This window comes from Eucalyptus grandis, chromosome 1 (assembly GCF_016545825.1).
Source record: "Eucalyptus grandis isolate ANBG69807.140 chromosome 1, ASM1654582v1, whole genome shotgun sequence".
NCBI lineage: Eukaryota > Viridiplantae > Streptophyta > Magnoliopsida > Myrtales > Myrtaceae > Eucalyptus > Eucalyptus grandis.
In genome coordinates, this window is record NC_052612.1 from 22,495,231 (window position 1) to 22,508,076 (window position 12,846).

Below are 12,846 nucleotides of genomic sequence, written 5' to 3' on the forward strand. Positions count from 1 at the left end.
AAATTAGTTATCTCTAAGCGCAACAATTTCTTGCCAAACCTATCACCAAATTGAATATTCACCTAGATTCAGAGTTGTTCATGACTACACTCTTATCACGTGAATTCATAAGATAGGTAAAATCAAATGCTCAAAAAAGGATGCAATGGCTTATTTTAATGCCAAAAATATGGATTCCTCCCTAAATTGAGATTCGAGAGTTTCTTAAATGCTACCCATAGATGAATACCAATTCGCTCGTATATTAAGAGTTAATTATGGGGCAAAGTTAATTTCTTTCGTCAGGAATCAACGTAAGTTTGTGATTTTGAAACTTGAAGGGGGGCATGTAAATGTAGACAGAGACGAAAATGGGCGATCAAATATGAAGGACAGCTCGCTTGGCGCCCGGATGAACCAGACCACCGGGCAGGAGCTCGGCCAGGCAGGAGCCCGGCCAACCAGTGGGCAAGCTTTTGACTAGGTCCAAGCACCCTGCTAGTCCCACTAGCTACGGCACTTTTCAACGCAGTACCTAGGCGGCCAGGCCCTCGATGTGGACCAGATCCATGGGTGTTTTCTTAACCGCTGTTTTGAAGCAAATTTCATACGATAATTGAAAAATCACGAGAGCATTTGAGAACCATCGTCCAGGGGAGTTGAGAGGATGAAAAACTCCGTTTGAATGGATCGATTCTTGTGGATTTCGGTGTATCGAGGATTGGAAATCACTTGAGTATGACGTCTTTTGAGCGATTGTAATCTCCCCCTAGCCGTTTATAGTGAAACAATTTCTCTGATCTCTCCTCGTGAATTGGGCATACCGCTAAACCGCGTTACTCGCCTGTGTCCAAGGTTAATTCTGCAATTTCTTACTCAAATCCGTTTGATTCGCTGACACTTCCACGTTAATAGTGACATTAAGAGTATTCAGATCCAAAAAAAAATTGGATGGTCACAAAATTTAGATTAGGAAATTTTCTAGGTTAGAGTATCAAATTGAAACCAATAATTTTCTACAATCAAATTTTAGCTATCGTCAATGGCCAGCCTTATTTTTTAAAAGAAATAGATTTTCAAAGAAATTTTTGGTAACATGTTAGGTAATAGCTGTTTTGACCATCTCTTAGTTTTCCGTGGATGGACTATGGAATTGGAAAGTTTGCAAGAAGAAAGAATTGTAATAAGTCCAACCAACCACCCTCTTAATATAACAGTATTTTCTTCTAGACATTGGGAAACTTCAACTAGCGGCCGCCATCTTACAATAACTGTCACTTTTTTCTAGGCAAAAGTACATCCCCAATACCAAAACTTAGCACAACATGACACTTAAGTGCCAAAAGTTAGAAAATTACCACGTAAGTGCCACTTTTTTTTAATATCGGGATACTTAAGTGCCATCTCTTGTAAACCTCACCGAAAATCTTACGTAACAATTCTTTATTAATTTTGCTCACCTACGTGGCATGCTAGAAAGCTGACTCAATAAAGAAATGCAAAAACAATGTCGTTTTAGCACAAATTTGAATTTTAATATAAAAATTAATTAAATTAAATTAGGGAGAGAGAGAGAGAGGAAGGAAGACAGTTGCAAGCGGCTAAGGGCTATGCCCTCGCTGCTACTGTCACCTCCCCGCCGTTACTGGGAAAGGCCGACGACGGTGGAAGGGAGGGTCGGCCGGGGTCATTGAGCCTTGGCGTCACCAGCCCTTTGCGACAACGGCGAGGAAGAGGTGACAAGGATCTCTCTCAAGGATCTCTCTCTCTCTCTCTCTCTCTCTCTCTCTCTCTTTCTCTCTTTTTTCTCTCTCTCTGTTTTTAAATAAATTTAGTTTTAAATTTAATTTAATTAATTTTTATATTAATTATTTATTCACGTCGCAGTAAAACGACGTCGTTTTTGCACTTGCATAGCCACGTCAGCGTGCAAAACGATCAGAAAATTGCCACGTTAGTATTTTGGCTGGATTTTCTTGCCATTGGCACTTAAGTAATCCATTTTGCTCTAATTTTAGCACTTAAATGTCAATTTCCTAACTTTTGGTATTTAAATATCCTTCCGTGCTAAGTTTTGGTACTCCAAGTGTTCGGTATTTTTTCTATAATTAAATAAAGTTTAATTATATCATATAACATCCTTGTGCAAAGAATTCCATAAGCCATCTGATCAACCCCTAGTTAGATGGTTAGTGAGAGAGTTGATAGCTAAACCCCAAATCGAGCCACTCATGGAAAGGTCTTTGCTGCATAGTTAGTAATGTATACTTAAATCCCTAAATATGTGTGTGGACACGATCTCGCACTTTAGTAATTATGCATGATATGAAAATATCTCAAATATGAAAAAAAAAAAAAAAAAAAAAAAAAAAAAAAAGAAAGAAGAGAACAGTTGCTAAGATTTGTTGGAAGGTTGTAGGATTTCTAATTCAGAAACTAAAGTTTTCTATTCTTATTTACCGATTGCGTGCAAGCTATTTGATCGAAGCTACTTACAAAGTCCAGAGTCCTAAGTGGTGGTTTTTTTCCCCCTTCCTGGAGTGCGTAGGCATGGGATTTTGAGGTGACAAATGAGCTGGTCTCGGCTCAATCACCAAGTTGGTTGGTATTGATTTCAGATCATTTCAATCTATGCACTTTGGTCCACAAATAGGATCGAGTCAGATCATTTGCATACCATTACTCCTCAGAAAAGGATTACAAACAAAAAAGGCAAATATGCTTATGCTATTGGCCCCAATATAGCAGCCCAACAGCTGAAAACGACCGAGCTGTAGAACCCAATTATCACGAAATTGCTTTTGACGTATCTAGACCTTTGCTTTGCTTCACATCGACGGCACCTGAATCTCAGTGATAAACGTGACGTTCGACAGCACGACGGCACTAAGCAACAAGTAGATCCGTGAGATCGCAATCAGGTTGGAACGTAGTGGACAGAAGTTCATCTGGGTATTGAGGGAAGCTGATAAGGTGGACATTTTCAGCGGAGGAGGAGAGGCAAGGAAGATCGAACAGCCCCGAGGTTCGAAGAGATGGCAAAGGCTCGAGATTTAGGCGTGGTGGTGAGGGACTGGGCACCGCAACTCAAGATCTTGGGGCACCCTGCAACCGGCGAGTTCTTGAGCCACTGCGGTTGGAACTCTTGCATGGGGAGCATCAATATGGGAGTGCCGATCCTCGGATGGCCTATGCACCCAGATCAGCCCGGAATGCAGTCTTGATCACACGAGTCCTAAAGAGCACCGCCGCTCGGGCCATCACACTCTCCACTTCTTAAAAGCACAACGGCCCCACACGCGATCAAGAATCAACTCTGATACCACTTGTAACGACTCGGGCCATCACACTCTCCACTTCTTAGAAGCACAGCGGCCCCACACGCGATCAGGAATCAGCTCTGATACCACTTGGAACGACCCGAGTCTCCACTGTATACATATTGTTTGCTTTGGACACTAAGTCCTCACGGTTATTGTCTGCTTTGGACACTACCCCAACAAAATGCGTATGTACAATTAGATGGCCCATTGCCTTATAAAGAAGCCCAGACTTCTCTCCCTAGGCGATGTGGGATAAGAGACGAACCCCTTCCTTGCGCACGTCCGGGGACCAAAGCGCAAACACACCACCATCCCTCCTCCCCGCGCACTGCCGCTCGGGCCATCACACTCTCCTCGCCCGCGTACTGCCGAAGCGATCTTAGTCCGTCCCTCCGTACTACCCTAGGTCTAAGTTATCACAGGATGAGCCAAGACGACATCGTGAAGTCCTCCATCGAAGGCATTGTGAAGACGCTCATGGTTGTTGACACCTAGATTTTGACGGTCCGTTTAGTCATTTATCGCATTAAAATTAGGGTTTAATCAATAATTAATTAATTGCATAGCATTTAGTTGTAGGTGCATTTATTTTTTTTGCATTTACCGACCGGTGGTGGATGGGTTGAATCGGTGGTTTTGAATTTTAAATTAATAGGCCGGGCTAAGCCCATGAAAGGATAAAATTAACCCAAGCCCGTCGTTGTTGTTTAATTGATTATCTTGTGAAAATTTAAGATTTGATGCGATATTATGATGATTTTTGGAAATTTAAAAATCGCACTGTAATCTTAAAGTTGGGAATATTAAGGAGGATAAGGAATATTCTAAAATATTTTGTTGCGGATGGATATCTCGAAAGATTTTAGAATTAGATAACGGAGTTTTATCTAAAGTGAATTATTTGGAAAATCTTCACAAAAAAAAAATTACAGTTTATCTTCAATCGCCGAGTCGGCATATAAAATCTTCAATGGTCGAAAGTCGAACTTGGAAGATTTTAATAGATGATTTCATAGTAGAGTGAGTCGGCATACACGATAATCTCGAAAGATGATCTTCAGCGATTGAGTTGTTATGCAAATCTTCGTAGGTTGAGCAGACTAAGTTTTCACTCTATAAATGGGGGTGGCCTTCTCTTCGTCCGGGGGAGCTTCTTTTTTAAAAAAAAACTCAGAAAAAGTGAAAGGAGAGAGAAGCCATCCGTGGAGGTTAAAAGGAAAGAAGAGAAAAAAGCAAAAAGCTTCTGCTAAAAAGCGAAGGAAGAGGGAGAGTGACGTGAGAGAGAGAGAGAGAGAGAGGAGAAAAGTAAAGGGGTGATTTGACCCCTACTGTTCATCGTCTTCCCAACCTGCTGACCACGTTGCTGCTCCAACGCACCCCGACGCCGGAGCTCCGACGAAGCCCGCCGCTCCTGACCTTGCCGAGCGACCCACCTGCAGATCCCGAGTCTCCGGTCGCTACCGCCGCACCAGCATCGCTGTGCCCCGCCTGTGAGCCCCTGCGACGCTGCTGCTACCGCCGGATCTGCCTCGCCTGCAACTAGAAGCCCAAGCACCGCCTTGCTGTCGCCGCCCAGCAGCCAGTAGCCCGTGACCCAGCGCTGTCGCCGCGTCTGCTAGCCTCCATTCGAAACCCCTCTCCGGTGACCTCAGCTACGACGTCCGCAGCTCCGCCGCCGCGCCTCAGCCCGTGCCCCGTCGCCGTTGCTGCTCTGCTTGCTGACCCACGACGCCGGAACTGAACGCCGAGCCGCTACACACCCGTGGGACAACACCGCTGCGACCCGCAACCCCGCTGTTCGCCGGCCACCGACGCCGCGCCTCCCTGTTGCTGCTGCCGCCCAGTCCGCGCCAATACTCCGACGCCGGCTGTCTCCTTCGCCCGTGCCGCCCCTGTCTCGCCTGACCCGTGACCAGCTGGGCCTGCCTTCCATCGCGACACCCGCACTCGGAGTCTTCCGCCAGCACCGCCGATCAGTCCGTCGCTGGTCTTCGCCGGAGCTCTGACCGCCGACGACCCAACCTCCGGTGATCCACCGAAGCTGCTCAACCGTAGGTGAAGCAAGCAGTAAAAGAAAAAAAAAAAAAAAAAAAAAGGAAAGGGAAATTAGGTACTTTTATTCTTTTTCTATTTACTTTATTTTATTTATTTCTTTTAAGTTCAGGAGTAATCTTTATTTTATGGATTTTGTAGGCATTATCCACAGGATATTCTCTAGAATTATTGTAATTACTAATTTGATCCGTAAGATCTCGGATCATTTTTTTTATTATAATAATTTCTGGGATTTGTCGATAGTATTTTAAGTGTTGAATCAATATAACTATTAATTTGATCCGTAAGAATTCGGATCAAATTTTAGTTATTTTGAACTCTTTGTTGTGATAATTAGGGTTAGGATAATCGTTAATTTGACCTGTGAGACAACAGGTTATTTTTTCGGTTATTTTGATCCTTTATATGATTGCATATCTTGATTGTTTAGATTTACTGTTTAGTTGATAATGGCTTGTTTTAGAGAATCACTAAAAAAATCTAAAAAAAAAATATAAGAAAAACAACAACAAAAAATGCATTCATTTAGGTTGTTAGTTTTATCATTATTTGAATTGCATATGAAATTTTGATTTCGAAATTAATATAAAAACTAAAAAATCATCATTCATATATCATGTTGAATTAGGGCATTCTTCGCACGTTATTGCATGTTAGGATTTCATGTTTATCAATTATAGGTAGATAATCTCTCCTAGATAAATTGCATGTTTTGTTTAGAAAATAAAAATGTCCATGTCATATGGAATTAAGTCCATGAAATGCACGTCATTTTAGTGATTATTGTTAGGTTCATTTATAATTAGAACTTCCTCGTCATTAGACTAAATCATTTAATAAATGTCGCATGATATATAACTCGCGTGCTAAATTATATGCGGCATGTCATCTTAGTTTAAATAATTTTGTATGTCATTGCATCGCATTGCATGTCATTAGAATTAAGCCATTTAGATTGCATTTAATTATTGCATTTCTTCATGTCATATAGTTTAGGTCATGCTGCCATGTATTATTAACATGCATTGCATAAGTCATGATTTTCATTAAATAAAGTGAAAACAAAAATTGAAATTGCGTGTTAATTAGAAATCATATCTTGGGCTTTCTTGATGTGAATTATGATTTAACAATGCAGATGCTTTTCGTTGCTCCTAGGTATGTTTTGCAATATTTAATTGTTTTCTTGAGTGTTAAATTGGTGGTATGCGCACATGTATGATCACCTCACATGTTAGGAAGTTAAATTAAAATCAATTCAATTGCCAAACATTTTTTTTAAAAATGAAATAAAAGGTACCGAAAGGGCACTAGGATAGTGATACAGTGTAACAGAAGTCCCCCGAACTCATAAATCTCTGGTTCGTAGGAGTAAAGTAAATCTCCCGTTACTTTACTTGGGTTTCTAATCGACCCACCAAAAATTGATTAGTGGCGACTCCTAATTAAAAATTGCATGTTAAGAACTTGAACGAAAGTCGCGAATGGTATGGGCTTGGGAGAGCCCGAGTTAAGTCTAGGCTTAACAATCCATTAGCCAAACCATAGGTGGTCCAAACCCCGAAAATCTGGTCGCGACAATGGTGATAAAGGAAGTGGAGGAGGCGAGGAAGAGGGCAGCCAAGTTAGGGGCGGCCGTCCGAGGTCGATGGATGGGGGCGGTGGACTCTTTCATTGCTCACATCTCTAGTTAGATTTTTTCCATTGTCTTTGTTCTTTTCTTTTTACGCATCAATGATAAATCATAATTAGTGGAGGAAAGAAAGAGAACATCTTATATAAAGTTATTGTATGATAGATTTGATGAAGAAAAATCAATTGCAATACAAAAAATATATAAAAGTTTTTTGTTTTTAGTGAAGTTCAATATAAATTTATTTTATATTCTCAACATATGATTAACTTGATTTAATAGGATGAATTGAGATATCCGTCACTTCGTATCTAATAGGACAAGTTGAGTTCTCGATACATGCAGCGTTCGGAGTTACATGAATTGCAAAAACCGAGAATGCCTGTTCGGCTTTCACGAACTTATTCGTGTTCCTCTTCCTCACTCTGTGGCAAGACATCACTCCTCTCTCCTCGAGCGACGAGCTCCAAAAAGAGACTTATTTTCTTGTCCAAATTTTATTCTCCTCTTTTTATTGGATTTTGTCAGGCTAATTCCTCCATCAGTGAAGAGGCTCAACAATGGCTCACAAACACGGTTTTGTTGATCATGCACTTTGCTTTAGTATTTTAAAGCAAAACAAAAATGGAGAGGGCCCCTTTCCTGTCATTAGGAGAAGGATATAAAGAAACAAAATAAAGGTGAGCAGGTGGAGGTCGGAGGCTTGGTGGAGATCAATAAAGGTGAGGAATGAGATCCACAAGTTTAATAATTTCGTTTCTTTCCATCTTAAAGTAAGGGGGTGTGGATGAAGACAATTCAGGAGTGAATTTAGAGCCACCCAAAACACATTTCCATGGACAACTGGCCGGCACTATTTCCACCACATAAATAATTAAATCCACCCCATTTACACTAAAATAACAAAGAGGCTCCCACTCTTCCAATTACAATTTAAAATGATGGCCTCACTCCTTTTTTTTCTATTTAGATCTAGTTACCTGATTAAGCATTTCACTATTTTTGTTTTTTAGTGTATTAGAGAAAAAGTTCATTCTTAATATTCCTATGGCATTTTATAAGTTTCGTATAAAATTATATTGCCAATAGTAAGGATAAAAGATATTCTTTCGTATGGTAAAAAATTGAAAAGTCTTGTTCATCATTGACCTCATAACAACTTATCTATCCTTTGTCCATCTTATCTTAAAAGTTCACTTTCTTGCTGAACTTCTTAGTTTTTAATTTCATTAGTCTAAAATATATAACAAGTCTCTATATTTACTATTTTCACGAATTTATCTTTTTCCTTACTATATTGGCAAGATACCTTTACACAAAAAAATGTATAAGTTAGAGGAATATTTAAAAATACACTAATAATATTATGTGCAGGGAAACATCTTGATATTTTTTCATGAAGTGTTTATGGATGTAATTAATCTTTGTCAATCCAAATAATGATATTTTACTAACATTTTAAGCAAAATTCTTATTTTTGCAATTTTTTGATTTAATTAAATTTATCTTCTAAAGTTTCACGTTGGAGTATGTATTGTGATTTTATTCTGAAAAATCATCAAAGAGGTATTTTTATTTTATCTATTTGATCATCCTATTATTTGGGAGAAATATATTAGAAGTGCCTTAACTTGTATATGGTACACACTTTAGTGCCACAACTTTTTAACAACTCACTTAAGTGTCAAAATTGGAGAAAAACGATCAATTAAGTGCCTCCAACAAAAAATTCTAACTAGAGAAATTACGTGGCTTTTATAATTAATAATGTTATCTAACGTGGCATTTTTTGGCACTAAACTAATCACTTTTTTATTATGATTGGCACTAAAATAATCACTATTTAACAACGATTGGCACTGAAATGATCATTTCTTTACAGTGAATGGCATTGAAGTGATCACTTCTTAACTTGCTATACGATGTTGTTTAGGGGTTTTTTGACACTGAAGTGGTCACTTTTTCATTAAAATTGGTACTGAAGTAATCATTTTTAACAATAATTGACACTATAGTGATCCTTTTTTTCAACACCAACACTAAAGTGATCACTTTTTTAACTTAGTACACAACGTCGTTTAAAGATTATATGCTCACTGGCCACGTAGGATTGAGAAATTACAAAAATATTGTTGAGTCAGATTTTTGATGACTCATATTGGAGTTGGCATTTACATGATCATTTTTTTTTAAATGTGACACTTAAGTGAGCCGACGAAAAGTTGTGGCACTAAAGTGAGCGTTGTACACAAGTTAAAGCACTTTTGGTGTACTTCTCCCCCATTATTTGTATATGTATGTAAAAGATAATTGCCAAGAATGGGTTTGATGATGATATACATGAAAAAAAATCAGAAATATATAAATGAAATGCGTTAAAAAGTTACCTATTTCAATTTGTTATGTAGTCTAATTTACAATTTATTCATAAATGCTCAACGACATAGAAAAGAACTAAGTTTCTTGACAATTTCTCTTTTTAACGAAACAAATTTTCATGGAAGTAAAATCTAACGATGGAAAAAAATGCCTTTAATATACATGGAAAAACTATAAGAAACAAAAAATATACGTGTGAATTCCTAATTATGGTAAGTGGGTCTTATAGATATAGAAAAACTAAAGAAAAGTAAAGTAAATTTGGAACCATAAATTTGAATGCACTAGGTTTTTCGAAAATTTCTCTTTTCCATGAAACAAACTTTTATGGAAGTAAAATCTAACAATAAAAAAAAAACATAATAACTCTAATATATGTGGAAAATTTATAAGAAACAAACACTAAACATGTGAAATTCTTAATTATTAAATACAGAAAGGCCCAAAAAAAGGAAATTAATTTGGGACTACCACTTTAAATCTCTATTGAATAATTTAAGTATAATTTTGTCTTTTTAGTGAAACCGGGCGAATTTATTCATATAGAGAATGGAAATTATGCCATCCTAAATAATTCTACATGAAATATGAAGAAGTGAAAAATAAGAAACTAATAGAAAAGGTAATAATGATCCTGTCTTCGGATTCCATTCCCTATTTATAAAGACCTGAAAGCTAACCCCTCAAACCAAACTTTGACTCTTGAGCCCCACCCCTATTTGATTCATTTCTTAACTCTCTCTTTAAGCCAAATTTCGAAAGAAAACAAAAAATGTCCTCCCACCAACACCAACAAGACCCGAACTATGTCCAAAAACAACCGAACGGACCAAAAATGAAAGACGTCTCGGGATCAGTGGCGGTGATCATGGTGCCTCTTCCGGCGCAAGGCCACCTCAACCAGCTCCTCCAGCTCGCCCACCTCGTCGCCTCCTGCGGCGTCCCAGTCCACTACGTCGGCTCCTCCTCCCACAACCGCCAGGCCAAGCTCCGCTCCCACGTCCCGCCCTCGTCCGTGCCCAGCGACATCCGCTTCCACGATTTTCCAACCCCGCCCCCAGCCCTAATTCCCCCACAAGTTCCCCTCGCACCTCCAGCCCGCGTTCGACGCCACTTCGTCACTTCGCGGCCCCGTCGCCTCCCTCGTCCGCTCCCTGTCCTCAGTGTCGAGGCGGGTCGTAGTGGTCTACGACTCGCTGATGGCGTCTGTGGTCCAGGACGCTGCCTCGGTCCCCAACGCCGAGATTTATGTCTTCAAACCTTCTTCCGCGTTCACTTTCTGTTGGTTTACCTGGGAGAGCATAGGGATGGCGCCCCCGCCGGAGGTGGAGGTCGACATCGCGGAGCTCATCTCCTCCAAGGGCTTCCCGTCCCTCCTGGACTCCTGCCCCAACGAGTTCTTGAAGTTCGTGGCGTCGCAGACAGAGTGCAAGAAGTTCAACTCGGGGTGCATCCTCAACACCTGCAGGGTCGTCGAAGGCCGTTTCGTAGACTTATTTGCCAGTGCAACAGCGAACGGCACCGCGATCAAGCACTGGGCAATCGGGCCGTTCAACCCGGTCAAAGTACCCGAAAAGAGTTCGAGAAGATCGGCTCACGGGTGCATGGAGTGGCTCGACAAGCAAGCACCGAGCTCAGTGATATACGTGTCATTCGGCACCACGACAGTGCTGAGCGACGAGCAGATCCGCGAGATCGCCATGGGGTTGGAACGTAGTGGACAGAAGTTCATCTGGGTATTGAGGGAAGCTGATAAGGCAGACATTTTCGGCGGAGGAGGAGAGGCGAGGAAAATCGAACTGCCCCAGGGGTTCGAAGAGATGGCGGCGGCTCGAGAGTTAGGGGTGGTGGTGAGGGACTGGGCGCCGCAGCTCGAGATCTTGGGGCACCCCGCGACCGGTGGGTTCTTGTGCCACTGCGGGTGGAACTCTTGCATGGAGAGCATCAGCATGGGAGTGCCGATCCTCGCATGGCCGATGCATTCGGATCAACCCCATAATGCAGTCTTGATCGCACAAGTCCTCAAGATTGGACTTATCGTCAAGGACTGGATGAGCCAAGACGACGTTGTGAAGTCCTCCGCTGTCGAAGATGCCGTGAAGGCACTCATGGCGTCGGAGGAAGGGGAGGAGGCGAGGAAGAGGGCGGCTGAGTTAGGGGCGGCCGTCCGGGGGTCGATGGATGAGGGCGGAGTTTCTCGGGCCGAGTTGGACTCTTTCATCGCTCACATCTCTAGATAGAATTTCTCCATTTGTTCTTTTGGATTATAAGATTGTCGTCAAGGATGTATCTACATCATGCGCCAGACGTCGTAGGAATAAAATATCGTACTTCAAAATTTAATACCAAGATCAATGTGAATTATTTTGCATCATCATGCACCTGGACCACAAGTCTCTTACATACGGAGGAAAGATAGAAAACTGAACTACTGGTCAAGCTCTCACCAACATGCTCCCATTAATAGAATATTGTCAGGATTTAACTTCTATACAAAGAGTGTATGCATAACCGAGCGGAAAAAAAAAAAAAAAATTGCATGGTCACAAAATTTAGATTAGGAAATTTTGAATATTAGAGTATCAAATTGATGTGATTATGATTAAATGAATTTACAAGTGTTTACTACAACGATTTCGTGTAGTCAAATTTTAGCAATCGCGAATGGCTTGCCTTTTTCTTTAAAACAATTAGATTTTCAAAGAAATTTTTGGTAACATGATAGGTAATAGCTGTTTTGAACAAAAATATGTCAGAAATTGCAATTAAGGGTTTGTTTGGTAACGTTTCTATTCCGATTAACAATTTCTTTTGGAAAATAGTTCTTTTTATTTCTACTCCCGAAACAATTTCTAAGTAAAATAAAACGTTTGATAACTATACAAAATTTCTATTATTGGAATAGAAAAAAAATAGGAAAGAATAGGAATGCGTTTGGTATGATCTACAATTTTTTGTATTTTTTTCATTTTTTCTTACTCACGGACGGCCAAATGCCAATGGCCGACCATCGCCCGATGCCGCCCACCGCTGCCTGACCATTGCCCACAGCCCATTGGCCGACCGACCGCCACCACCGACCGCCCCGCCGCCCGACACCGCCGCCCCCATTGCCCACAGTGCCACCTAACCACCGCCCATCACCTGTCGCCACCGCCCAACCACCGCCCACAGCCTACCGACTGCCGCCCCCTCCCGCAACCACCGGTCTACCTCCGACGGTCGACGGCCAACAGCGGCGATGACAATGGCAAGTTGTCGGAGGATGGCAATGGTCGACGCCAATAGTCAGCGGTCGACAGCGATTAGCAAGCGGTGAAGATAGCCGGCGATCGGAGGATCGTGGTGGCCATCAGTATTGTCGGCGACCACGGCACCGGTCGACGGTCGGCGATGACAATGGTCCCAATCAATGGCCAATGATCAGTGGTGGCCTCGAGTGGCCTACGATGGCCACAACAAGAGAGAATAACAAAA

General features: G+C 41.3%; 1 protein-coding gene across 1 annotated transcript; it reads left to right on the plus strand.

The window, feature by feature from the left end:
• The first annotated feature begins 10,204 nt into the window (after positions 1-10,204).
• Positions 10,205-11,609, plus strand: LOC104433080 (zeatin O-glucosyltransferase-like). The gene is made up of 2 exons (XM_039317837.1): positions 10,205-10,384; positions 10,467-11,609. Exons 1-2 carry the CDS (start codon positions 10,205-10,207, stop codon positions 11,607-11,609), a joined length of 1,323 nt encoding a protein of 440 aa, XP_039173771.1.
• The last annotated feature ends 1,237 nt before the right edge of the window (positions 11,610-12,846 follow it).

What these genes read in the sequence shown, in the direction of transcription:
- LOC104433080 (XM_039317837.1), top strand. Translation starts at nt 10,205, where the DNA reads ATGAAAGACGTCTCGGGATCAGTGGCGGTGATCATGGTGCCTCTTCCG. An exon ending in CCCACGTCCCGCCCTCGTCC is followed by an intron (nt 10,385 to 10,466) that starts GTGCCCAGCGAC and finishes TCGCACCTCCAG; the next exon opens with CCCGCGTTCGACGCCACTTC.